The sequence below is a fragment of the Anopheles coluzzii genome, chromosome X (assembly GCF_943734685.1).
Source record: "Anopheles coluzzii chromosome X, AcolN3, whole genome shotgun sequence".
Taxonomy (NCBI): Eukaryota; Metazoa; Arthropoda; class Insecta; order Diptera; family Culicidae; genus Anopheles; species Anopheles coluzzii.
In genome coordinates this window covers 7,713,234-7,741,015 of record NC_064669.1, presented here as the reverse complement: position 1 = coordinate 7,741,015, position 27,782 = coordinate 7,713,234, and the positions used below count along the sequence as shown (strand labels likewise).

General features: G+C 46.3%; 6 protein-coding genes across 6 annotated transcripts; all 6 read left to right on the top strand.

Moving 5' to 3' along the window:
* The first annotated feature begins 161 nt into the window (after positions 1 to 161).
* LOC120956169 (fibroin heavy chain-like) lies at positions 162 to 2,452 on the top strand. Its single transcript, XM_040377544.2, has 2 exons — positions 162 to 330; positions 643 to 2,452. Exons 1-2 carry the CDS (start codon positions 316 to 318, stop codon positions 1,867 to 1,869), a joined length of 1,242 nt encoding a protein of 413 aa, XP_040233478.1. The 5' UTR covers positions 162 to 315; the 3' UTR covers positions 1,870 to 2,452.
* A 1,433-nt stretch (positions 2,453 to 3,885) lies between these two features.
* On the top strand, positions 3,886 to 5,417 carry LOC120958607 (fibroin heavy chain-like). The gene is made up of 2 exons (XM_040381526.2): positions 3,886 to 4,018; positions 4,314 to 5,417. Exons 1-2 carry the CDS (start codon positions 4,004 to 4,006, stop codon positions 5,415 to 5,417), a joined length of 1,119 nt encoding a protein of 372 aa, XP_040237460.2. The 5' UTR covers positions 3,886 to 4,003.
* A 3,598-nt stretch (positions 5,418 to 9,015) lies between these two features.
* LOC120951451 (fibroin heavy chain-like) lies at positions 9,016 to 10,497 on the top strand. Its single transcript, XM_040370196.2, has 2 exons — positions 9,016 to 9,167; positions 9,424 to 10,497. The coding sequence occupies exons 1-2, from the start codon at positions 9,153 to 9,155 to the stop codon at positions 10,495 to 10,497; spliced, it is 1,089 nt and encodes a 362-aa protein (XP_040226130.2). The 5' UTR covers positions 9,016 to 9,152.
* Positions 10,498 to 14,115: 3,618 nt separating this feature from the next.
* LOC125908294 (fibroin heavy chain-like) lies at positions 14,116 to 15,532 on the top strand. Its single transcript, XM_049610936.1, has 2 exons — positions 14,116 to 14,202; positions 14,459 to 15,532. The coding sequence occupies exons 1-2, from the start codon at positions 14,188 to 14,190 to the stop codon at positions 15,530 to 15,532; spliced, it is 1,089 nt and encodes a 362-aa protein (XP_049466893.1). The 5' UTR covers positions 14,116 to 14,187.
* A 1-nt stretch (position 15,533) lies between these two features.
* On the top strand, positions 15,534 to 19,626 carry LOC120960952 (fibroin heavy chain-like). Its single transcript, XM_040384456.2, has 2 exons — positions 15,534 to 15,551; positions 18,592 to 19,626. The coding sequence occupies exons 1-2, from the start codon at positions 15,534 to 15,536 to the stop codon at positions 19,624 to 19,626; spliced, it is 1,053 nt and encodes a 350-aa protein (XP_040240390.2).
* A 4,389-nt stretch (positions 19,627 to 24,015) lies between these two features.
* On the top strand, positions 24,016 to 25,922 carry LOC120950756 (fibroin heavy chain-like). The gene is made up of 2 exons (XM_040369038.2): positions 24,016 to 24,172; positions 24,455 to 25,922. Exons 1-2 carry the CDS (start codon positions 24,158 to 24,160, stop codon positions 25,598 to 25,600), a joined length of 1,161 nt encoding a protein of 386 aa, XP_040224972.2. The 5' UTR covers positions 24,016 to 24,157; the 3' UTR covers positions 25,601 to 25,922.
* The last annotated feature ends 1,860 nt before the right edge of the window (positions 25,923 to 27,782 follow it).

The window sequence follows — 27,782 nt, the reverse complement described above, 5'->3', positions numbered from 1 at the left end:
TCCTTGATCTTTCATTCGCGCGCATCAAGATAAGAGGGAAACGAGTGGAAAAGAACGAGAGACAGACAGCTGGAAAGAGCGAATATCGGCAAAGATGCATTGTAAAATTAGCTCAGAACAACGCCTGTTGGGCGTGTTCTGCTTACGGCTGCGTGGTATATAAAACCCCAAAGTCCTGTGTCCTTCATCAGTCAAGTTCGATCTTTGCTACGAACAGGCCACTGGAAGGAAGTCTGTCCAAGACATTCTGACAAGTGTGTACTAATAGTGCGTGTCCAGTATCATCAGCCCGCAACAAAGCCGAAAACCATTGCAATGCGCTTCTTTGTGGTGAGTTACTGAGAGGGGAAAAACACACATACACACAGTGACTTTGGGGCCAATTCTATTCGGGTTGTGTCTGCCGAGCGTCGCGTCACCATTCAACCAGCGCTCTGCTACGGAGTGCATCATCAATCAATCGTGTTTGCAAACGGAGCCAGAAGTTCGGACATTTCTGGAAAGAGACTACTTGGAAGGAGAAGTTGCTAATTGCTGGATGTTTGGGTTCATTTTAGCAACCGCAATGCCGCTCCATGTGCGAAGTTCTGTGGCATCTCTAATGTTCCAATTTCTTCTCCCCTGTGCGTTCTTGCTCTTTAGGTTATAGCCGCCTGTCTGGCCGTAGCGTCGGCCGATATCGGGCTCGACCTGCGTCAGGGAGCATCGGCCGGAAGCAGCAGCTACGCCGGTAGCCAAGGCGCAGTGAACATCGATTACGCACCCGCCCTTTTCGAGGACTCCGTCGTCGGTGGAGCTGCATCCGGTGCCAGTGGCCGCTCGTTCGGTGGAGCCAGCTCGTTCGGTGGAGCCGGCTCGTACGGCGGCGCGTCCTCCGGAGCGTCCAGCGGCGCCTACGCAGGCGCTGCCAGCGGTGCTGACTACAATGCCGGCTACCAGGCGGGACTTCGTGCCGGTGCTTCTGCGTCTGCCGGTTCGTCCGCATCTGCCGGATCATTCGGTGGCGCCGTAACCCGTTTCGGTTCGATTGCTGGATCTAACGCTAACAGCTTCGCCGGTAGCGGTAGCTCGTCCGGATCTAACAGCTTCTCCGGTAGCGGCGCGTTCGGCTCGTCTTCGGCCGGTGCATCCGCCTTTGCCCAGGCCAAGACGCAGGTCCGCTATGCCGCCCCGGTGGTCCTGAAGAACTTCTACTACCACGTCGCGCCGGAGGAGCCGCAGGCCGAGGCCGGAGCCAAAACCCTCACCATCACGCCCCGCAAGCACTACAAGGTCATCTTCATCAAGGCCCCGTCTGCCAGCGCCAACGCCGGTGCATCGTCCCAGGCCGCCAGCCAAACGGAGGAGAAGACGCTCGTCTACGTGCTCGTCAACAAGCCCGCCAAGGCACAGGCCACTAGCGAGGCCGAGGCAAGCTCTTACTCCTCTGGCAAGCCGGAGGTGTACTTCATCAAGTACCAGGGTGCTCAGGCTCAGGCTCAGGCTGGCGCTATTGCTGGAGCAGTTGGTGGACAGGCTGGATCGTTTGCCGACGCTCAGTCCAACGCTGGTGTTTCATACGATGCCGGTTTCGGTGGTGCCTCTGGTTTTGGTGGTGCCTCTGGTTTCGGTGGTGCCTCTGGATTCGGTACTGGTGCCGGATCGTCTTCATTCGCGAATTCCGCTTCATCGGCCAATGTTGGTACTGACTTTGTTGACTTCGGTGCACGCAGCGGTGTGTCGGTTGGCTCGGTCGGAAGCAGCGGATACAACGCCGGCTACACTGCCGGCTACACCGCGGCCGCTACCGGTGGACTCGCAGTTACGCCCTCGTACGACTCCGTGGCCGTCGGTGCTAATGCTGGCGCTGGTAGCAGTGTCGTGTATTAAACCCAGATGGCACACGAGAACTAACCGAGCCCAAAGCGTCTGTGTTCAGCCTCAGCCGGACTAGCCTTCAGCGGCAGTAACGGTGCAGCTGCGCAGCTGCATTACTCCACGCAACCGAACAGCAACATTGGAAAATGGACAATCACGAATCGGGCAGATTTGATTCAGCACGCATGAGTCGACCTGACGACTGCGTCATGTAACTAGTACCTTTAACGTAGCATTCTTCCCTGCCCCAGCATTCCTTTGCCTCTTCCTCTCAGTCATCGGACTGTTCCTCTCCCATTTCTACTTTAAACGTAAGCAACGTAAGATAGGTTTATTTTTCCCTCGAACACCGTCGAACGATAAACACGTGAGTGACAGTAACGAACTAGCAGAATGGCGAATTTTGTGCGAACGTATAGTGAGAAGAAGCCAGCGATTGTATCTTAAGAAAAGTGTATCCAAACACGTACGCACACACGCACGCACACATTTATATACATACACATATACGTAGACGTTTGATGACAAACGTCGGTAATAACAAACAAAAAATGGAATGAAATGATAAGAATAAAAATCGATCGTCAGAATGAAACTCCATCCGCTTCCGCATACTGATGCGTATGATGACGTCATAATCATGTTGCGCTCCGGCGCACTCTTGCTTTTTCCAATTCTTGCGATTCGGCGCAACAGGGACTAGAGGGGTCGGACTAGAGCAGTTTTGCGGGACGCTGGCTTGACAATCAGTAAAATGAACGGATATCGGTCTACGTGGGACTTAAATGATTTTGGAAGTCAATCTCGCATTCTATGTCCTGCTTGCTCTGTGAAAACAGAATTCGTGAATGTTTTCGAAAAGCTCATTTCATTTTCAATCATTTACATTTTGATAAATTTCAGAGCTTCAGCTATCAACAACGCATAGGACATAGAGCCTCGTTAATTTTGACGCTTTTCTGGTGCTTGCTTAGGAAATAGTCTCTGTTTTACATTCATTCATGTTGTTTTCTTCCTATTAGTAACGTATTTCTGTTTTATTTTGTTAATGTGTACCCACGGTTTGAGGTGCGTGGATGTCCGCTGAGAATGCCTGTATGATAATGGACTATATGAGGAATAAAAGGATCATATCATTTGAATTTGAACTAATTTTGGTTGGAAAGAATAGATCCATATAGTATCGTTTACAGGAAGCATCGATTATAAAAGATTTCAAACGAGATCTCTGGATTAAGCTTATCGTTAAAATCAATATGTAGGCGATAGCCCTAATTACAGAATAAAACAAAATTCATTTACAATCAGAATTAGAAAACTGAAATATTTGAAAGAAAGGTGACTTACACCTGAAAACTCTTCTGGTTGATGAGATCAATTGAAATTATTTTAAAACAGCTTTCAAAAAGACACATATGCAAATTTGGAAAGTTGTTTTAAACGGCATTAAATGATTTTACTCTATCCCACAGACTATTAAGACGTAAGCAATACAAAAATTTATCTATTCAGGGATCAATCAAATAGACTCCATATTAGGCTCTTCAATTGTTTCATTTCTTTTTTTTATTGTCGTATTTCTGATTCTTAAAACAACGGTAAGCATTACCCTTCCCTCGATTCGCTTCAAATTTGAAACATCATCTCAGCCAAGCAGATGTCGTCGGAGGACACTACCACTAGTATTATGAAACGTTTTTGGTGGGGATCAACAAAAAATATGTAGCGAACACAAAAACTGGAAAGGATCTCCGCACTAACACATCCAGCGGAAAAACGCGCGCGCTCGATTTATTGTCATTGAGTGGAATATCTCCAGCCACATTTGTATGCGTTTCATGGTCGCGCTTCGAGATAAACGTTAAACGTGTTAAACAGAGCAAGAGAGACAGCACTTTTTCAAAAAAACTGTGGCATGCTTTTGCTCAAAATACTAAAATTAGCTAAGGACACCATCTTTTTGGCGTTTTCTGCAAAAAGCCGCGTGTATATAAAACGCCTAAGTCCTCTTTCCTTCACCAGTCAAGTTCGATCTTTTCTACGAACAGACCACTGGAAGGAAGTCTGTCCAAGACATTCTGACAAGTGTGTACTAATAGTGCGTATCCAGTATCATCAGCCCGCAACAAAGCCGAAAACCATTGCAATGCGCTTCTTTGTGGTGAGTTACTGAGAAGGGGAAAACCATAGTGACTTTGGGGCCAATTCTATTCGGGTTGAGTTTGCCGAGCGTCGCGTCACCATTCAACCAGCGCTCTGCTACGGAGTGCATCATCAATCAATCGTGTTTGCAAACGGAGCCAGAAGTTTGGACATTTCTGAAAAGAGACTATTTGGAAGGAGAATTGCTGGATGTTTGGGTTCATTTTAGCAACCGCAATGCCGCTCCATGTGCGAAGTTCTGTGGCATCTCTAATGTTCCAATTTCTTCTCCCCTGTGCGTTCTTGCTCTTTAGGTTATAGCCGCCTGTCTGGCCGTAGCGTCGGCCGATATCGGGCTCGACCTGCGTCAGGGAGCATCGGCCGGAAGCAGCAGCTACGCCGGTAGCCAAGGCGCAGTGAACATCGATTACGCACCCGCCCTTTTCGAGGACTCCGTCGTCGGTGGAGCTGCATCCGGTGCCAGTGGCCGCTCGTTCGGTGGAGCCAGCTCGTTCGGTGGAGCCGGCTCGTACGGCGGCGCGTCCTCCGGAGCGTCCAGCGGCGCCTACGCAGGCGCTGCCAGCGGTGCTGACTACAATGCCGGCTACCAGGCGGGACTTCGTGCCGGTGCTTCTGCGTCTGCCGGTTCGTCCGCATCTGCCGGATCATTCGATGGAGCCGGAACCCGTTTCGGTTCGATTGCTGGATCTAACGCTAACAGCTTCACCAGTATCGGCAGCTCGGCCGGTTCTAACAGCTTCGCCAGTAGTGGCGCGTTCGGCTCGTCTTCGGCCGGTGCATCCGCCTTTGCCCAGGCCAAGACGGAGGTCCGTTATGAAGCCCCGGTGATCAAGAAGAACTTCTACTACCACGTAGCGCAGGACGATGCGATTGATGAAACCGAAACCAAAACCCTCACCATCACACCCCGCAAGCACTACAAGGTCATCTTCATCAAGGCCCCGTCTGCCAGTGCCAACGCCGGTGCATCGTCCCAGGCCGCCAGCCAAACGGAGGAGAAGACGATCGTCTACGTGCTCGTCAACAAGCCGGCTAAGGCAAACGCCACTAGTGAGGCCGAGGCAAGCTCTTACTACTCTGGCAAGCCGGAGGTATACTTCGTCAAGTACCAGGGTGCTCAGGCTACCTCTAGTTCAAGCTCTAAATCGCAATCGGGTGGATCGATTGCCATCAGCGATGCCAATGCTGTCGCTGGTGCAAATGCTATCTCTGGCGCTGGAGCCAATGCTTACTCTGGCGCTGGTGCCAATGCTTACTCTGGCGCTGGTGCCAATGCTTACTCTGGCACTGGGGCTGGATCCCGTGGTGCCGGTATCATCACTGGTGCAAATTCACTCGCTAATGCTGGTGCATTGGCCGGAAACAGTGGATACAACTCTGTCGGAGCTTCTGCCTAAGCTGCTGCCCAATCCACTACCGGAGGACTGGCATTTACGCCCTAGTATGGCCCGCACACAGGAAGTAAGAGATCCCGAGGCGTCTGTGTTCAGCCTCAACGGCAGGAACGATGCAGCATTACTCAAGGAAATCGAACAGTCACACTGAAAAACCGAACAAGTACGAATCGCACAGATTTGACTCAAACCAGAAGTAATGAGTCGAGCTAACGGCTTCGTGATGTAACTAGTACCTTTCGAGTAGAGCTTTTCCCTCTACACGTATTCCTTTGCCTCTTCCTCTTAGTCATCGTGATCAGGGTTTTTCCTCTCCCTTTGTACATTAAACGTAAGCAACGTAAGATAGGTTTATTTTTCCCTTGAGCGCCATCGAACGATCTGGACGTGAGTGACAGTAACGGTTTAGTAGAATGGAGTTTTGTGTGTACGTATAGTGAGAAGAAGCCAGCAATTGTATCATAATAAAAGCGTATCCACACAAACGCGCACAGACAAAATGATTTATTTTCTAGATATTCCTAGATGTTTGATGACAATCGTTAATGGCCAAACAAAGTACAAACGAAATGAAAAGATTGAAGTAATCATCGATTGTAAAAATGCTATTCCAATCATTTTCACACCCTTCAGCGTATGAGAACATCATACTCATTTTATGATTCGTTACAGTGTCGCCTTTTAGATACATAACGGTCTCTTTTTTAAATCTTCGACATATGTCTCCCTCCCTCTCAAGAACTGTTGACGGGGCGTTACTGTTTGCGAAATATGTGCCAGGAATTTCCAGTTCGTACGTGGGGCATTAGATCCAGCTAATCTGACAAATGCAATGATAGATAAATCCAGCTGATGAAATGAACATCATTATCTCACAATTCAGATGTCGTCTGCAATATCATCTATTAAAAGCTTCTGGGCAATTGGTAATTATCAAGTAAGACAAAATCTCAAAACGCAAATTACGTGGTCATGTCGAACTATACAGCCTACAAAGACTTAATAATACCACACAAGTACATGAAGCGTAGCTACAACACACTCTGAAATGAGTTTATCGAAGTCAAACCAAGGTTATCAAAGTGAAACATTTTGTTAGAATCGGATTACCTCACATATTGAGAATTGATCTTAATAAATAAAATATCATCAAATCATCAAATGATTGACTGAGCATTTTCGGCCACGTTACTACATTATACAATTCATGCATAATACGAAATTAGTTTCATCTTTAACTTCTACCTAAATTTCAACAAACCTATCAAAGAACTCTAGGATCGATCAGCGTTTCCCAAAAATCGGTAAAAATATGTTTATATAATTTGGCTCTTTACTCCGGCAAGTTTGCCGTTCTCTGGATTCCTGGCCAGCCCTTTCAACTGATGGATTCGATCAAATCCGACCTTGGCCTTGTAGGAACGTTTGAACAAGTTCTACTGGAAATGCATCAACATAAACTCAACATGGGCTCTTATATATAGGTAATATATAAGTCACTGAAAGCCGAGCCCACTAGTGGTACAGGCAGACCTTGACCGACAGCGATTGGTGTGCGAAAGAAGAAGAAGAAACTCTGGATGTTCAATGCTCCCGAAAACTAAAACTGCTGTTCCCCAAGTGTCCTTAAATTGCTAGGAAACTCTTCCCAACGCTTTCAAACAGCAAAAGAAATGAGGGAGTAGAGCACTTGCCTAGAATATGACATGTTATTAAGACTTCTTTCTGTTTGCAAAATGAATTAACCTTGATGGATGAAACATGAGCATGAACATAGAGGTATGATGAGTGATCTTGCTTGAGAAAGTTCAGCTATAAATTTAGCCATATCTAGCTATTGACGAAGTGGTCCAGTCAGACAACTATTACATTTATTAACTTTTTATTTAATATCTCAGTTTTGGTGCATCATAGATGGTTTGAACTACACTCTGTCTGAAAAGATGAAGGAAAAGATATTAATTAGTAGCATATAAGCCAATTGAAGTATTACTAGAAATCGTTGTTCAAAACGGAAATTACGAAAACGTGAGCCAACATTACTCAGGAAGAAAGCAGGAGTCAAGAACTTACAAAGAAGTAAATCAAATAATGTGTTAGTTGTTTATTAAAATATGAATGTATTGTATTGTTATCAAAGCATTTCAATCGGACTTACTGGTTAGTATGTGCAGATAGTTTAAAGTGCCTCACTTCTGAATGAGCTAAGCTTTACTTATTTCGTTTCCCATAATCAGAGTATAACAAACTATGCTGAATCTATACAATATCACTACTTCTTCGGTTCGCTCGACATCTTAGATGACATCTCACTCAAGGACACGTGGTTCATGTTTCCCAATTTGTCGATCGTCATTCTTCGTTTCAGGAGTTCAGGTCAAACAGATATCAGCCTACAGCAGTTCGAATCTTTTGTGTGTGTTAGATAAAAATGCTTTTTATTTCGTTTCCAACGCACACTTCTCGCCAAAAAGGTGAACAAAGTTGGATGACGCTACCGCTAGTATCTCGAATGGTGGGGATCAACCAGAAATAAGTAGCAAGCTACGCACATATTACAGGCGGACAAATCGCAGAAATGAAGAGTATTTCCCCCTACAAAATGTCACACATACAGTGGTACGCAAAATAGTACCACACTCCTTTGTAATGGTTGTAATTAAGAAAGGCAATATGTTATTTTCTTTTAACTCTTGTGTACACTTCAAATACAAAGAAAATTCATAAGTGGAAGTAAAATAATCTTATTTTATTCGTTTCAAAACTTAAAACAAAACACTATGCTGGAGGGACGATCTGGTTGGGAAACGATTCGGAGCAGCAACGGTAGTAGTGTACTACTGGCTAATTTTATTGCTTTGCAAAGTTCTTTTCATGTTATTTATGTTCTTTTCTATCCGTAAACCTGCTCTGGCTAGGACTTTACAGCAAAAACAGCGCTTTCGCACGCGTTTACTTACCTCAATATCCATTATTTTATAGTAACCTTTCTGTTCTTTGATAAGTGTTTTACCTTTGTTTTCAATTTTCTGTGAGCATTTTCGTTCGGATAATGACGCTCACACCTTGCGAATTGCTCAGGATTTTGAAACAATACTATACAATGTTCACGCAACAAATTGATGAAAATTACACACAAACTAACAATAAACAATTCGCAACGAAAGAGTACAAATAGAGAGTTAGTCAAAGAGAAATAGTATTTCAGACTATTGTTCACGAATACTGCTACTGTTTATATCCGCAAATAGAAGCTGCATACATTGTTCACGCAACAATGCGGCACTCTCGATCTGAACACGACTGTATCTACCTGCAAAAAGGCTGGAAAGGTTTTCCGCACTAATACATCCATCGGAATAGCGCGCGCGCTCGATGTATTGCCATTGAGCCGAACGTCTCTAGCCACATTTTTATGCATTTCATTGTCTTCCATTCTCGCGCATCATGATATGATAGAAACGAGTTAAAACAGAGCAAGATAGGCAGCGCTTTAAAAAAAATCAAGAGATGCTTTTGCTAAAAATACTAAAATTAGCTAAGGACAGCATCTTTTTGGTGTTTTCTGCAAAAAGCCGCGTGTATATAAAACGCCTAAGTCCTGTTTCCTTCACCAGTCAAGCTCGATAGTTGTTACGAACAAGCCACTGGAAGGAAGTCTGCCAGAGACATTCTGACAAGTGTGTACTAGTAGTGTGTGGCCAGTATCGTCGTCTCGCATAAGCCAAAACCTTTGAAATGCGCTTCTTTGTGGTGAGTGGGACATTGAATATATTAAATTTTAGTCAATTCAACTATGATCTGCTGAGTATCGCGTCACCAATCAACAAGTGCTCTGTTGTAGAGCATCATCAATCAATCGTGTTTACGTCGTTAGCTAGAAGCTTAACCCTTCTGGAAACACAACCAATTAACAATCAACTATTTTCTGAATGATTGAAGCAACATCTTCAGTATTCTGTGGTCAATTCTAATGTCTCACTATCTTTTCTGGATGCCTAATTTCTAGGTTCTAGCCACCTGCCTTGCCGTAGCGTCGGCCGATATAGGGCTCAAGCTGCGCCAGGGAGCAGCGGCCGGTAGCAGCAGCTACGCCGGTAGCCAAGGTGCAGTGACCATCGATTACTCACCCACCGTCTTCGAAGACACGGTCGTCGGTGGAGCTGCATCCGGTGCCAGTGGCGGCTCATACGCTGGAGCCGGCTCGTACGGCGGCGCTTCCTCCGGAGCGTCCAGCAATGCTTACGCAGGCGCTGCCAGCGGTGTACAATACAACCAGGCGGGACTTTTTGGCGGTGCTGGTGCATCTGCCGATTCGTCTGCATCGGCCGGCTCATTCGGTGGGGCCGGTTCATTCGCAGGATCCAACGCTAACAGCTTCGCCAGTAGTGGCGCGTTCGGCTCGTCTTCGGCCGGTGCATCCGCCTTTGCCCAGGCCAAGACGGAGGTCCGTTATGAAGCCCCGGTGATCAAGAAGAACTTCTACTACCACGTAGCGCAGGACGATGCGATTGATGAAACCGAAACCAAAACCCTCACCATCACGCCCCGCAAGCACTACAAGGTCATCTTCATCAAGGCCCCGTCTGCCAGCGCCAACGCCGGTGCATCGTCCAAGGCAGCCAGCCAAACGGAAGAGAAGACGATCGTCTACGTGCTCGTCAACAAGCCGGCTAAGGCAAACGCCACTAGTGAGGCCGAGGCAAGCTCTTACTACTCTGGCAAGCCGGAGGTATACTTCGTCAAGTACCAGGGTGCTCAGGCTACCTCTAGTTCAAGCTCTAAATCGCAATCGGGTGGATCGATTGCCATCAGCGATGCCAATGCTGTCGCTGGTGCAAATGCTATCTCTGGCGCTGGAGCCAATGCTTACTCTGGCGCTGGTGCCAATGCTTACTCTGGCGCTGGTGCCAATGCTTACTCTGGCACTGGGGCTGGATCCCGTGGTGCCGGTATCATCACTGGTGCAAATTCACTCGCTAATGCTGGTGCATTGGCCGGAAACAGTGGATACAACTCTGTCGGAGCTTCTGCCCAAGCTGCTGCCCAATCCACTACCGGAGGACTGGCATTTACGCCCTAGTATGGCCCGCACACAGGAAGTAAGAGATCCCGAGGCGTCTGTGTTCAGCCTCAACGGCAGGAACGATGCAGCATTACTCAAGGAAATCGAACAGTCACACTGAAAAACCGAACAAGTACGAATCGCACAGATTTGACTCAAACCAGAAGTAATGAGTCGAGCTAACGGCTTCGTGATGTAACTAGTACCTTTCGAGTAGAGCTTTTCCCTCTACACGTATTCCTTTGCCTCTTCCTCTTAGTCGTCGTGATCAGGGTTTTTCCTCTCCCTTTGTACATTAAACGTAAGCAACGTAAGATAGGTTTATTTTTCCCTTGAGCGCCATCGAACGATCTGGACGTGAGTGACAGTAACGGTTTAGTAGAATGGAGTTTTGTGTGTACGTATAGTGAGAAGAAGCCAGCAATTGTATCATAATAAAAGCGTATCCACACAAACGCGCACAGACAAAATGATTTATTTTCTAGATATTCCTAGATGTTTGATGACAATCGTTAATGGCCAAACAAAGTACAAACGAAATGAAAAGATTGAAGTAATCATCGATTGTAAAAATGCTATTCCAATCATTTTCACACCCTTCAGCGTATGAGAACATCATACTCATTTTATGATTCGTTACAGTGTCGCCTTTTAGATACATAACGGTCTCTTTTTTAAATCTTCGACATATGTCTCCCTCCCTCTCAAGAACTGTTGACGGGGCGTTACTGTTTGCGAAATATGTGCCAGGAATTTCCAGTTCGTACGTGGGGCATTAGATCCAGCTAATCTGACAAATGCAATGATAGATAAATCCAGCTGATGAAATGAACATCATTATCTCACAATTCAGATGTCGTCTGCAATATCATCTATTAAAAGCTTCTGGGCAATTGGTAATTATCAAGTAAGACAAAATCTCAAAACGCAAATTACGTGGTCATGTCGAACTATACAGCCTACAAAGACTTAATAATACCACACAAGTACATGAAGCGTAGCTACAACACACTCTGAAATGAGTTTATCGAAGTCAAACCAAGGTTATCAAAGTGAAACATTTTGTTAGAATCGGATTACCTCACATATTGAGAATTGATCTTAATAAATAAAATATCATCAAATCATCAAATGATTGACTGAGCATTTTCGGCCACGTTACTACATTATACAATTCATGCATAATACGAAATTAGTTTCATCTTTAACTTCTACCTAAATTTCAACAAACCTATCAAAGAACTCTAGGATCGATCAGCGTTTCCCAAAAATCGGTAACAATATGTTTATATAATTTGGCTCTTTACTCCGGCAAGTTTGCCGTTCACTGGATTCCTGGCCAGCCCTTTCAACTGATGGATTCGATCAAATCCGACCTTGGCCTTGTAGGAACGTTTGAACAAGTTCTACTGGAAATGCATCAACATAAACTCAACATGGGCTCTTATATATAGGTAATATATAAGTCACTGAAAGCCGAGCCCACTAGTGGTACAGGCAGACCTTGACCGAGAGCGATTGGTGTGCGAAAGAAGAAGAAGAAACTCTGGATGTTCAATGCTCCCGAAAACTAAAACTGCTGTTCCCCAAGTGTCCTTAAATTGCTAGGAAACTCTTCCCAACGCTTTCAAACAGCAAAAGAAATGAGGGAGTAGAGCACTTGCCTAGAATATGACATGTTATTAAGACTTCTTTCTGTTTGCAAAATGAATTAACCTTGATGGATGAAACATGAACATGAACATAGAGGTATGATGAGTGATCTTGCTTGAGAAAGTTCAGCTATAAATTTAGCCATATCTAGCTATTGACGAAGTGGTCCAGTCAGACAACTATTACATTTATTATCTTTTTATTTAATATCTCAGTTTTGGTGCATCATAGATGGTTTGAACTACACTCTGTCTGAAAAGATGAAGGAAAAGATATTAATTAGTAGCATATAAGCCAATTGAAGTATTACTAGAAATCGTTGTTCAAAACGGAAATTACGAAAACGTGAGCCAACATTACTCAGGAAGAAAGCAGGAGTCAAGAACTTACAAAGAAGTAAATCAAATAATGTGTTAGTTGTTTATTAAAATATGAATGTATTGTATTGTTATCAAACCATTTCAATCGGACTTACTGGTTAGTATGTGCAGATAGTTTAAAGTGCCTCACTTCTGAATGAGCTAAGCTTTACTTATTTCGTTTCCCATAATCAGAGTATAACAAACTATGCTGAATCTATACAATATCACTACTTCTTCGGTTCGCTCGACATCTTAGATGACATCTCACTCAAGGACACGTGGTTCATGTTTCCCAATTTGTCGATCGTCATTCTTCGTTTCAGGAGTTCAGGTCAAACAGATATCAGCCTACAGCAGTTCGAAGCTTTTGTGTGTGTTAGATAAAAATGCTTTTTATTTCGTTTCCAACGCACACTTCTCGCCAAAAAGGTGAACAAAGTTGGATGACGCTACCGCTAGTATCTCGAATGGTGGGGATCAACCAGAAATAAGTAGCAAGCTACGCACATATTACAGGCGGACAAATCGCAGAAATGAAGAGTATTTCCCCCTACAAAATGTCACACATACAGTGGTACGCAAAATAGTACCACACTCCTTTGTAATGGTTGTAATTAAGAAAGGCAATATGTTATTTTCTTTTAACTCTTGTGCACACTTCAAATACACAGAAAATTCATAAGTGGAAGTAAAATAATCTTATTTTATTCGTTTCAAAACTTAAAACAAAACACTATGCTGGAGGGACGATCTGGTTGGGAAACGATTCGGAGCAGCAACGGTAGTAGTGTACTACTGGCTAATTTTATTGCTTTGCAAAGTTCTTTTCATGTTATTTATGTTCTTTTCTATCCGTAAACCTGCTCTGGCTAGGACTTTACAGCAAAAACAGCGCTTTCGCACGCGTTTACTTACCGCAATATCCATTATTTTATAGTAACCTTTCTGTTCTTTGATAAGTGTTTTACCTTTGTTTTCAATTTTCTGTGAGCATTTTCGTTCGGATAATGACGCTCACACCTTGCGAATTGCTCAGGATTTTGAAACAATACTATACAATGTTCACGCAACAAATTGATGAAAATTACACACAAACTAACAATAAACAATTCGCAACGAAAGAGTACAAATAGAGAGTTAGTCAAAGAGAAATAGTATTTCAGACTATTGTTCACGAATACTGCTACTGTTTATATCCGCAAATAGAAGCTGCATACATTGTTCACGCAACAATGCGGCACTCTCGATCTGAACACGACTGTATCTACCTGCAAAAAGGCTGGAAAGGTTTTCCGCACTAATACATCCATCGGAATAGCGCGCGCGCTCGATGTATTGCCATTGAGCCGAACGTCTCTAGCCACATTTTTATGCATTTCATTGTCTTCCATTCTCGCGCATCATGATATGATAGAAACGAGTTAAAACAGAGCAAGATAGGCAGCGCTTTAAAAAAAATCAAGAGATGCTTTTGCTAAAAATACTAAAATTAGCTAAGGACAGCATCTTTTTGGTGTTTTCTGCAAAAAGCCGCGTGTATATAAAACGCCTAAGTCCTGTTTCCTTCACCAGTCAAGCTCGATAGTTGTTACGAACAAGCCACTGGAAGGAAGTCTGCCAGAGACATTCTGACAAGTGTTTACTAGTAGTGTGTGGCCAGTATCGTCGTCTCGCATAAGCCAAAACCTTTGAAATGCGCTTCTTTGTGGTGAGTGGGACATTGAATATATTAAATTTTAGTCAATTCAACTATGATCTGCTGAGTATCGCGTCACCATTTAACAAGTGCTCTGTTGTAGAGCATCATCAATCAATCGTGTTTACGTCGTTAGCCAGAAGCTTAACCCTTCTGGAAACACAACCAATTAACAATCAACTATTTTCTGAATGATTGAAGCAACATCTTCAGTATTCTGTGGTCAATTCTAATGTCTCACTATCTTTTCTGGATGCCTAATTTCTAGGTTCTAGCCACCTGCCTTGCCGTAGCGTCGGCCGATATAGGGCTCAAGCTGCGCCAGGGAGCAGCGGCCGGTAGCAGCAGCTACGCCGGTAGCCAAGGTGCAGTGACCATCGATTACTCACCCACCGTCTTCGAAGACACGGTCGTCGGTGGAGCTGCATCCGGTGCCAGTGGCGGCTCATACGCTGGAGCCGGCTCGTACGGCGGCGCTTCCTCCGGAGCGTCCAGCAATGCTTACGCAGGCGCTGCCAGCGGTGTACAATACAACCAGGCGGGACTTTTTGGCGGTGCTGGTGCATCTGCCGATTCGTCTGCATCGGCCGGCTCATTCGGTGGGGCCGGTTCATTCGCAGGATCCAACGCTAACAGCTTCGCCAGTAGTGGCGCGTTCGGCTCGTCTTCGGCCGGTGCATCCGCCTTTGCCCAGACCAAGACGGAGGTCCGCTATGCCGCCCCAGTGATCAAGAAGAACTTCTACTACCACGTAGCGCAGGACGATGCGATCGCTGAAACTGAAACCAACACCCTCACCATCACGCCCCGCAAGCACTACAAGGTCATCTTCATCAAGGCCCCGTCTGCCAGCGCCAACGCCGGTGCATCGTCCAAGGCAGCCAGCCAAACGGAAGAGAAGACGATCGTCTACGTGCTCGTCAACAAGCCGGCTAAGGCAAACGCCACTAGTGAGGCCGAGGCAAGCTCTTACTACTCTGGCAAGCCGGAGGTATACTTCGTCAAGTACCAGGGTGCTCAGGCTACCTCTAGTTCAAGCTCTAAATCGCAATCGGGTGGATCGATTGCCATCAGCGATGCCAATGCTGTCGCTGGTGCAAATGCTATCTCTGGCGCTGGAGCCAATGCTTACTCTGGCGCTGGTGCCAATGCTTACTCTGGCGCTGGTGCCAATGCTTACTCTGGCACTGGGGCTGGATCCCGTGGTGCCGGTATCATCACTGGTGCAAATTCACTCGCTAATGCTGGTGCATTGGCCGGAAACAGTGGATACAACTCTGTCGGAGCTTCTGCCCAAGCTGCTGCCCAATCCACTACCGGAGGACTGGCATTTACGCCCTAGTATGGCCCGCACACAGGAAGTAAGAGATCCCGAGGCGTCTGTGTTCAGCCTCAACGGCAGGAACGATGCAGCATTACTCAAGGAAATCGAACAGTCACACTGAAAAACCGAACAAGTACGAATCGCACAGATTTGACTCAAACCAGAAGTAATGAGTCGAGCTGACGGCTTCGTGATGTAACTAGTACCTTTCGAGTAGAGCTTTTCCCTCTACACGTATTCCTTTGCCTCTTCCTCTTAGTCATCGTGATCAGGGTTTTTCCTCTCCCTTTGTACATTAAACGTAAGCAACGTAAGATAGGTTTATTTTTCCCTTGAGCGCCATCGAACGATCTGGACGTGAGTGACAGTAACGGTTTAGTAGAATGGAGTTTTGTGTGTACGTATAGTAAGAAGAAGCCAGCAATTGTATCATAATAAAAGCGTATCCACACAAACGCGCACAGACAAAATCGTTTATTTTCTAGATATTCCTAGATGTTTGATGACAACCGTTGATGGCCAAACAAAGTCCAAGCGAATTACTAATGAATCATGTCAGTGAACTAGTACCACATATTCTTCTTCATATTACGGTATTGTTGGGGCTTTTGTCGAGAATTTTTAGTTACGTAACAATTAGTCCTTGCTATCAGAGCCTGCATCAGAGGGTCTGTATGAGAATCCAACCTATCTGGACTTGTAGGAACCCGTAGGTGACCATTGGGCCCTTGTGTCCTTGTGTTAGTGTCTTTAGGTTTAATCAAATAAATATTTCCAAATTTGGTCAATAACTCAGCAGCTTCTTGTCATCTTTCAAGCAACTTATTGGCAGCTCTTCCTCACTTAAGGACGCATCCCTCCCTTACTCAAAATGCATGAAAGGCCACGTGGACCAAGCAGACCACGTGGACCAAGAAAGTCATAGTTTTTTGTTTATCCTGGGACCTGTTTAACCAAGAACTGGCAAAAAGATTTTGAATGTTTCCATCGTTTTGAGTTTACATCCTTTCAAGTAATTTAGAAACTTTTTTAATTGTATTGCCTTTTATCGTACAGTTTTCATTTTCCTGCGTAAACTGAAGATAAATATTTTCTACGATGATGTATATTCTTTGAATGAACGCCGCATGTCATCTAGGATGTCTAATCTATTACGGTTTTTGTTTTTGACAGTGTTGAACAGTGTTGAAAGTCCAGATTCACTTAGATAGGAGTACTAATGGTGTACCAGTACGGTACATTCTAGGCTTGAACTCCTTACTGGCATGTTATTGAGTCGTTCGGGTTGACGACTTTACCACAGGACCACCAGTACGAACCAATACCGAACCGTTAATTAATTACCGAACCGTTAATAGGTGATCCTGAAACTATACCGGCCTTTGCTCTTATTTTCTACCATTTTCGATGATAAGAGCATATTGTATACACCAGTATCGAATCGAATCGGTTTTGAAAAGTGTTTGATCGCAGAAGACTCAAAAAGGTTATTATCACTTCTTATTCGTTTCACTGGACATTTCGACGACACCTTACTCAAGGACATGTTGTTTGTGTTTCCCAATTTGGTCAATCGTTATTCTGCAGGATCGTTAAACGGTTATCAGCTTGCAACAGGTCGTAATTTTGTGTTGGTGTGTGTTTTTTATTGTGTAAGATTAAACTGTTTGAATGTAACTTTTTTGTTACAGCATCTACAAAGCAACCCTTCCACATGGCCGGCTTTTGTCAATAGTTGGAGCCACTCGTCATAATGGTGTGCAAAGTGAGGGGATGTGTGACACTAAGTGTCTCGGTTAGTGGGAATCAATCAGAAATGGGTTGCAAAGCCACGCACAGGTTACAGGCGGGTGAAGCCACCGAAATGTAGAAGATTTACAGCTAAGATAGTGAAGCTATCAAATAAAAAAATAAAAAAAACGCACTCACAGTGGTGCCCAAAAAGTTGCGATTATAAAATTATGAAAAACTGTTTGCCAAACAGTGATGAAGCTTAAGTAACAGTTGATTAATGTATTCGCTTCAAAACTTAAAATAAAATAAAAATTATAAAAATAGCTGTACTCTGCGATTAGCCATCCTGTTCTGATATTTGTGTTAAAATTTAGATCTAAACATAATGTTGTTCATTCTCGATAAACCTCAGCCTCTTATGCAAAACCTTTACCTATATATTTAATTATACATATTACAACACGTTCTGGAAAGAACTACTTACTGACTGCACTAACGTGATTCCACAATTCAACAAAGTACAATTTGAACGTTTTTTTAAGATAAATAATGAACGGATAAGATTGGAGGAGCCGCATACAAAAATCAAAAAGATAATTTCTCAAGCAACGATGTAACATTGCTATTTTGAACACAACTGTCAATACGTGCAAACAAAAAGGCTCGAAAGATTTTCCGTGGGAACAGTCGCGCACGCACGATTTGTTGCCATTTAGTGCTTTATTTCTAAACAAATTTTCATGCCTTTCATGGTCTTTCATTCTTGCGCGTCCAGATAAGATGGACAATGCCTTGAAACGAGGGAGACAGCGAGAGCATGCAATCAAAAAAAAAAACGAGATGTTTTTGCTAAAATTACACAAATTAGCTAAGGACACCATCCATTAGGTGTTCCCTGCTAGCACTCACGGATATATAAGAGCCAAAGTCCTGTTTCCTTCATCCGTCAAGTTTCATTTTTGCTACAAACAGACCACTGGAAGGAAGTTTGCCAGAGACATTCTGACAAGTGTGTACTAGTAGTGTGTGGCTAGTATCGTCGTCTCGCATAAGCCAAAACCTTTGAAATGCGCTTCTTTGTGGTGAGTGGGACATTACAAATATTAAATTTTAGTCAATTCAACTATGATCTGCTGAGTCATCGCGTCACCAATCAACAAGTGCTCTGTTGTAGAGCATCATCAATCAATCGTGTTTACGCCGTTAGTCCAGAAGTTAAAACCTTCTGGAAACACAACCAATCCGCAAGAATCGTCAAATTTCTGGAAGATTATTACAGACCATATCCCATGCACTCTCGTGTCATTTCTAATGTGTAATTTCGCTTTGTGTCTGATTCTTAGGTTGCAACCGCCTTTCTGGTCGTCACGTCGGCCAATTTCGGGCTCGGTCAAAACGCAGTGAGCATCGATTGCTCACCCACCGTCTTCGAAAACACGGTCGTCGATGGAGCTGCATCCGGTGCCAGTGCCCGCTCGTTCGGTGTAGCCAGCTCGTTCGGTGGAGCCGGCTCATACGGCGGCGCTGCCAGCGGTGCTGACTACAATGCCGGCTACCAGGCGCGACTTCGTGCCGGTGCTTCTGCGTCTGCCGGTTCGTCCGCATCTGCCGGATCATTCGATGGAGCCGGAACCCGTTTCGATTCGATTGCTGGATCTAACGCTAACAGCTTCACCAGTAGTGGCGCGTTCGGCTCTTCTTCGGCCGGTGCATCCGCCTTTGCCCAGACCAAGACGGAGGTCCGCTATGCCGCCCCAGTGATCAAGAAGAACTTCTACTACCACGTAGCGCAGGACGATGCGATCGCTGAAACTGAAACCAACACCCTCACCATCACGCCCCGCAAGCACTACAAGGTCATCTTCATCAAGGCCCCGTCTGCCAGCGCCAACGCCGGTGCATCGTCCAAGGCAGCCAGCCAAACGGAAGAGAAGACGATCGTCTACGTGCTCGTCAACAAGCCGGCTAAGGCAAACGCCACTAGTGAGGCCGAGGCAAGCTCTTACTACTCTGGCAAGCCGGAGGTATACTTCGTCAAGTACCAGGGTGCTCAGGCTACCTCTAGTTCAAGCTCTAAATCGCAATCGGGTGGATCGATTGCCATCAGCGATGCCAATGCTGTCGCTGGTGCAAATGCTATCTCTGGCGCTGGAGCCAATGCTTACTCTGGCGCTGGTGCCAATGCTTACTCTGGCGCTGGTGCTGGATCCGGTAGTGTTGGTGTTAACGCTGGTGGGACTTCATTCGCTAATGCTGGTGCATCGGCCGGTGCTCGCAGCGATGCGCTGGTTGGTTCAGGCGGAAACAGCGGTTTTGAAATTGCCTCTGCTGGAGCCTCTGCTGCAGCCGATTCTGGAGCCTCTGAGAACTGGTCGTGAATGACAGTAATGATGTAATAGGATGGAGTTTTGTTTGTAGGATTAGTAAGAAGAAGCCAGTAATTGTATCATAATAAAAGCGTATACAAACACACACGCGATTTGTTGTTGTTATTCTTCATTCTTGGGGCTGGTCTGGTGGTACAGTCGTCAACTCGTACGACTGAACAATATGCCCGTCATGAGTTCAAGCCCCGAATAGACCGTGCCCCCATACGTAGGACTGACTATTCTGCCATGGTAACAATAAGTCACTGAAAGTCAAGCTCACTTCACTAGTGGGTGGGTATAGGCAGGTCTTGACCTGCAGCGGTTGTTGTGCCAAAAAAAAAAGAAGAAGAAGATGTTCAATGATGACTTCTCAAATAAATTATTAGTTGAAGCGATTCGAATGCATGCACCCTACATAGTTCATTATTACATATATTGAACACATTGAGTATTAAATTTGGCACTGAACATGCAAAACACAATATGAATCAACATACTCTGTCTATGTCAAGTATGCATGTGAGTCGAGACTCTTTAAAAAAGCCTTTAAAAATGTGTGTCATAAATGGATGTGCCCTTAAAAAAGAATCGCCTCATGAAACCCTACTTAATATGATTCCCCTTGACAACCGTTTTGGTACGCTTCCGGATCAGACTCGGAAGCGTTCGGTCTAAGGTGATAGACTCTCAAGTTTGTCCACAACAACAACAACAACAGGTTCGAAAGCATCCTCATTAGTATTCGAGTTCTTTCGGCAGGGGTTGGCGTCTGTACCTAAACGCTTTCCACCGCTAAAGCGTAGGCTTTTGAGATTTGAGTGAGAGATTTATTCAAACGGTACAGGCGCAACCCGTCAACTGAAAAACATAAGCTCCTAAGCAAACGGGCCGAGCCTTTGCCAAGAACATCAACAATCAATTGCGCAGAGCAGGAGTAGTGCAGCACCAGGTCTACCGGGGCCTCTGGAACACTCGTGAACGGGTGCTTCACCAACAGGCCCTACCACAGCCGACGGCTCCGGTAGTGGAACGGAACTTCCTCCTACCACTCTCTACCACCATTCCCCGCAAGCCACTGGCAAGGTGATCTTCATCAAGGCGACCCGTGCGACCCCGGCAGTGCTCACTCCGCTGACTACTACGGGCTCGTTAGCAAACCCGTCCGGGTGGCCGATTTCGAACGACCCCACCAGCGGCCGCCCGCGGTCGTCACCAGCGAACCAGAAGTGTTACTTCGTCCAGTATCAGGGCAAGGACGCGCGGCCGATCGCTAAAAGGCCGTACCGTCTGCAGTTAGCGTACGACGCTAACGGTGGTTGCGATGCAAATGGGGCGAGCTGGGCGTGGAGAGGGCAGGCTGGTACGCTAATGATGGTACCGGTTCGGACGATCGGTGCCGTGAATCCTGCCCACAATACCGATGCTGACCGTGATATTGCCTACGAAGTGTGACCGTTATTGGGCATTCCCAATTTCTCTAATCCGAATGAGGCAACCGGTGCGATGTTCAGACAGCTTCGGGCTGAGCGAGAGACGACGTGCGTATGATGTTGCGATGCAGGGATGTTGCAAAACCGCGCACAGTAACCGTAAGGAGTTCTGGAGGTGTTTGCTGGTCAATTGGTTTATTTATTTTCCCCACAGAGCCTGGAATTGGATACCGAATGATACACAGTAGATGGCTAGCTCAAGTGATCCGGATGACTGTAACTGGCTCCCAACAAATGTATCCTGAACACGAATGGTATTGCTCGTTATGCGAGATATTACCCATTAAGAGAGGTATGCTGTTGAGTATTTAGACTTGATCGTTGCGCGAAAAACTCGTTATCAGGGATACTCGTGATGAGCGGTTTCATTGTACATAAACCCAAATTAATAAATTGAATGAAAAAATGTCGTTTTCTACGCAATTCAATATGTCCTCTTAACAGTATAACTACGGAACAGTCATTTCGACTAGCAGCGCTTAAATTAAACTTGCTATAAGTCACAAGTATAGTAAGCCATGGGATGACAAAATTTAACCTTATTTAACGTGACAATAACAATGATCAATTTAATGACAATGATCAGTTAATGACATTTAACAATGACAATTTAACCTTATTTTGTATCCCAAATATATAAAAACCAAAATTGTTTAGTAATCAATTCCTCGTGGGGAAGTTATTTTTTTTTGGCAATCTCATTACAGTCAGAACTTGCTGGAACGGTACAGTCCCTAAGGACTCATCAGACTAATCAATACTGCACCAGTAATGTATTGAACTGCAAACATGCGATCACAGAGTACATTGGCAGTAACATGAAGAAATCTTCAAAACCAAGACAAAGGGTTGATGTAAAATTTACAACCTCTTAACGTTCTATTGCTTCTTATCCGTGGACGTCATGTCGCTAAATAGATTATAAAGTAGTCTCACGAGCTTTAAACAAACTTCTGGGCCTTTAGTTAGGGTTGAAGATAGAAAGGTAGAAGAACGATGATGTGGCTAGTCCAGATCTCTTGACTCAATTTTGAGGAGTGACCATCTTGACTTGAGAATATTTTTGGAATCCAGTATAGCACTCATTAGGTGACCGCTAACTGGATGTGTTTTAACAGGAGTGCTTTTTAACTGGAGGATCGCTAACTGGAGTGATTCTCAGTTAGCGAACACTTAAACGTCAAAACATGAAACTTCCGGAATCTCGTGAAGAGAAATTTGTCGCAAATGTGCATTTTTCACACAAATTTAGGGTCTTTTGCCTACGTTTGTTATTAATTTATGCCATCGCACGAATTACTATACTTTATATCAACATAAATGAAAAAAAAAGTTTGGTATGTTTATTCCAGTCAACGCCAATCAAAACAATCAAATCCATAGAAACATCACTCCAGTTAGCGAACGTTGTTCGTTGGTGCTTGTCTACCTTTCAGTTAGCGGTCATCTACATTATAATTAAAATGGTCGTCTAATGATTTGGGACCATCATGTGGAGGTAATGTATAATAATATACATGATCTTCGAGATGGTATATCCATTTTTTTGGGGTAAGGAACACACGACTAATGAGATTGAGTGTGTGCTAAAACAAACAGTGAGAGATTATTATTGTCTACTTCCCATCCCTATAAAAAGCGCGTCAAAAGCTAGGCTGCAAGCTTTCATTAAACATGGGATTTGAACCCAGGACAGAGTTCATGATGATGCGACCTAGTCCCGTTTAACAGCTGCACCACCGGACCGCTGCGACATGAGATACGCTAAACAATGGTTTTAACATTACAATCGTGTGGATGCTATTGACGTTAACGAGCCTTTGGACGATTCCGAGAAATGTACCGGAATTGTAAGGCGTTCGCGGCACTCTGCGATGTATTATTGCTTCATTAGAACATTAAAGCTTCAACAACCGCTTCCGTTTGTCCCGAACAGATGTTGCCCCTTTTTGCGATAGAATCTTGCTTGCTTGCCATTTTAAATAGATCAATAAACAATAAAAAAAACAATAAACAACCGCTCCGCTGAAGGTGCGCATCGGTTGGTATCGGGGGAATATTGTCCCAACCATAAACCAAACACCACGCCACGCCAGTGTGGCGGTTGGATTCATTTTGACAGCGTGTTGTTTTCGCTCTAATGTGCCTCCAGCGGGCCAAAGGGGGCGGCGGTTGATCTTTATTAAATCCCCCTTCCCCTGCTCCTCCAGCCTTCCCTCTTCCACTCCTTCAACTCCGAACGCGGGCTGTTTACCTGCTGAGCCGGCGATTCGATTGGCGATGATACAATCGGCGATGCATTAGATTCGGTTAAGAAGCAAGTGATTCCACCAAGACACACACATACAGCACCAAGAATCACAAAGCACCCAGGAGCACCCGTTGCCCGCTAAACTTCAATAGTTCGAAGTTCAGAGCCAGAAGCTCCAGTATCCAACGGCTCATCCGGATGTGCTTTGAAATGGATTAAACCCTATACACAGCAACCGCGAAGGGAGTGGGAGACGACCAAAAACGCCGAGAATGATCACCCTCTCGGGGGGTTCTTAGACACACACACACACACAGAGTACGCAAATGTTGGAGGGGTTTGAAGGCGGTGCCGAAATTTCTAACTAGATTCCGCCTATCATCCACCACAAGGCCCCACCCTTCCGCCGTGACAAACGATGAAGTAGCGTTAGCCGTCACTGGGTAGGGGGCCGCGCAGGCGAGAAGGAAGATGACCAGCGCGCGCGCGACGGCGACACTTTTGTTTGTCTTTTTCGATACTGGCATGAATTAATAAACCGTGATCGAAAGCGATAGGCTAGCCTGCCCGCCCCTCTCTCCCCGGGATTGGACTGGGACAGCCGGGCGGTAAGCCACGAACCTGCGAATACGAGGTGTACATATATAAGGCGCAGGTCCTACTCCTACTTCAGTGAAGTTCGATCGTCCCGGCGAGCAGACGAGCCAGTGCCAGTACTCTCCGAAGCACAGTTTCTAGGCTTTTTGTTGTTGCGTGATCGTTGTTGTTGGTGAACTGTTTGCAAGGCGTTAACACAAACATGCGCGCTTTTGTGGTGAGTTGTGAGTTGGACGGTGGGCAGATCGCAAGCAGCAGACCCTTCTGATCCTTAGCGGGCACGGGCAGTGATATTGAGCACCAGCAAGTCCATCCATTCCTGTACTGCTATCAATCCTTCCCGGAGCCAGCATTTCGGCTTACGGCCCTCAACAACAATCAACCAAAAGCTTTTCAATATCACTGCCAGCGTCTGCCCTTAGGTCCTGAGGCTTGGCCCGGTCATTGCGCGTCAGTAGTGCGTACCTAATCGCTGCGCTTTCTCCTCTTCGTTTCGCAGGTTTTTGCGGCCTGTCTGGCCGTTGCGTCCGCTGACATCGGTTTGAAGCTGCGCCAGGCGGCGGAGGCCCGTGCAGCGAGCAGCTACGACGTCGGCCAGCAGTCGATAACGGTCGACTACGCGCCGGCCGTGTTCGAGGATACCGTCGTGGGCGACAGCCGCTCGTACGCGGACGCCGGCGCCTCCGCCGCGGCATACTCGGCCGGCCCGGGCAACGCCGTCTTCGATGCCGGCTACCAGGCCGGGCTTCGGGACGCCGCGTCCTCGGGCGCGTCGGCTTCGGCCGGTGCCGGTGCGGTCAGTGGCACTGGCTCGCGCTTCGGTGCGACCGGTGCGTACTCTGGTGCCGCCGCTGGCAGCTACGCCGGTAGCGGCGCGTTCGGCAGCTCGTCAGCGGCCGGTGCGTCCGCCTACGCCCAGGCCAAGACGCAGGTGCGCTATGCTGCCCCGGAGGTCCTGAAGCACTTCTACTACCACGTCGCGCCGGAGGAGCCGCAGGCCGAGGCCGAAGCCAACACGCTCACCATCACGCCCCGCAAGCACTACAAGGTCATCTTCATCAAGGCCCCGACTGTCAGCGCCAACGCCGGTGCGACGTCCCAGGCCGCCAGCCAGACGGAGGAGAAGACGATCGTCTACGTGCTGGTCAACAAGCCCGCCAAGGCACAGGCCGGTGCGACCGCCGACGCCAGCTCGTTCTCCTCCGGCAAGCCGGAGGTGTACTTCGTCAAGTACCAGGGCGCACAGGCCGGCGCGAACGCCAAGGCCTCTGCCACCGCCGGTGCCACTGCCGGCTCGTTCGGTGAGTCCGTCGTCGACGTCGGTTCGCTCGCCGGAGCGTCCGCCGGTGCGAACGCGAACGCATACAGCGCGTCCCAGGCCCAGGCCGGTGGATTCGGCGGCAGCAGCTTCGACGGTTCGTACGCCGATGCCGGTGCGTCGGCCGGTGCCACCGCCGGCAGCAACGACTACAGCTTCAACCTGCGCTCGAGCGACGTGTCCGCCGCCTCGGCTGGCGCGAGCGGCTACAACGGGGAGTTCGCCGCCAACGATGCTACCGTCGGGGCCGGCGTTACGGCCGCGTACGATGCCGCTGCTGCCAGTGCTGGCGCAGTTTCTGGCGCTGTCAACACGGTGGTCTACTAGGGCCCGGTGTAAGCCAACCGACGCTAACAAGCATAACCGAACCCAAAGCCCCCTAGAGTGTTGTCTCGAGACAGTGCACGACAAAGACTGTACGCTGAGATCGGCCAGCGCGCCGATCGGAGGAGTAGCGACTGGGTCCGTCAGACTCCAGGATTCGGAATAGAAAAGGAAGGCTGCCATGTCTCACCGCGGCACAGTGCTGAATTTTCAAATGCGACCAATACACTTTGCAGTACTCGCCTGCGCTATCCCCTATTTTTGATGTGCACTTACAGATGTTTCCAAAATCGAGCCTAAGTTCAATAAAATGAATCTTTTTTTTTACATTAATGAAAGCCCGCTTCGTTTCACCTATGACTGATTGGATATTGGAATTGGGGCGCTGGGGGGAGTTTGTAAGAAAAACAATGAAAGGTTTCACACGACGCGCATACGTCACACGGTACAAGAGCTACCTAAGAGCTGCTCCAAAGATGTTACATAATTTGCTTCGAATGGAAAAGCGCTGATGATCCTGTTTGTTAGCAGATTGAAGCGCAACACCTTTGGCTTTAGCAGAGGTGTATACGAAACAGAGAGAGAGAGAGATACAAAAAAGCGTTATATCTGTTGATAACCGCTTCTCCCGACGCCCAAAGATGACCTTGATCTATGAGAATCGTCGTGGCGTGCCGGCCGGACGGGGCAGATGCCCCAAAACAGGTCTGACGGGTATTTGGAGATCCACGGTCAAGCTCGTTTTTGTTGTTTTTTTTCTGCTTCTACTCCTCGCTTAATTCTCTAAATGGTGTTTTGATCGTATTGTCAAGCTCTAGAGTCTTCCCACTCTGCTTTCGGTGTTCAAGTATATCACACAGCCAGAGTCTCGGATCGGATCGGGGTATTGTAACATCATCATTAGCATACGCTTCATTATTAAGGAGGCCTCCTCTATGGGTGAAAGGGAACCACCGCAACGTGTCCCCTGTGTCAGGTGTTGGCTTGTGGCGTGATCTTTTGTTTAACCCCTACTGATCGGTAATATCTGCTAGGAGCCGAGATCATCAGAGCCTGCAGTGAACGATGGGGTAAATTGTTTTCTTTTTTAATGGGCCACGCGCATCATTGACCGCACTTTGGGCAGACGACACGCTGACGCGCCGTGTACTTCCGAATGGTTCAAGAGCACAGCGGTAGTCTAGCGAGGAACAGGAATTGGGCGGGTCATGGTCATGCGGTCAGGTGAATGGGACGTTCCGCACACGATTTGCAACATCCTGAGCTCTGAGATCTGAGATTTACGAAATTGATGTATGTACCCTTCCCGAACTCTTGTTCGTGCTGAGTTCGTGGTTTGGGTGCTCGAAGTTATCGAAATCAACTGGACAACCCCTTCTTTGCAAGTAAAGTCCTACACAGGCGGAAGTAGTGAAGTGCACTTAAATTCCTTCCTCAGTTCCTCAGGTAGCCAGAAGTCCTGAGGTAGGAAAACTAAATAGGATTCATTTTGGATTTATCGGTAAAGGATATAGGTGCTTGATCCTCCCTGTTAGGCACCAAAGTAGCAACACTCCCCCCCCCCCTCACCCTCACCTCGTCGCCCTCTACCTTCAGTAGATACTGAAAATGAATAAACATTCGCGATTAAGATTATGGCCTAACCATTTTGGGTCAACCGATGACCTTCGAAATGCTTGGAGAAGCGTGAATCTTTTTTTGCAATTTTTCGGTCAAATGCTGATTTGACCACGAAGCTCCTAACTCGACGCATTTGATGATCAAAACATTAAGCAACAGGGATACCCTGGGAAGCTCCCATCGATGGATGGATATCTTTAGATATGTTGCAAACCAAATAAAACATGATAATGACTATTTTGCGTGTAGGAATTTCCTCCCCGCTACCACGCCATTGCTTCCTTCAGCAAGGAATTTGAGTTTCGCAACATTCTTCCTGCCGATTTGTAACGTAGCGAATTGCCTGGGCTGTATGATGTGACGAGAATTTCGCAACGTGTTGGAGTTTTGCTATCAACATGACGAACTTGGTTTTTGCTTTGCTTTAAATCTCATCATCAAATGAAGGAATAGATGGATGAAGCCAATTAGACAAAAGTCTCCATTGAAACCAATACCCAAAAACCATGGATGAACAGTTGGTTCAAATAAAGTACTGCATGATACATTGAAGATAACAAAGTAT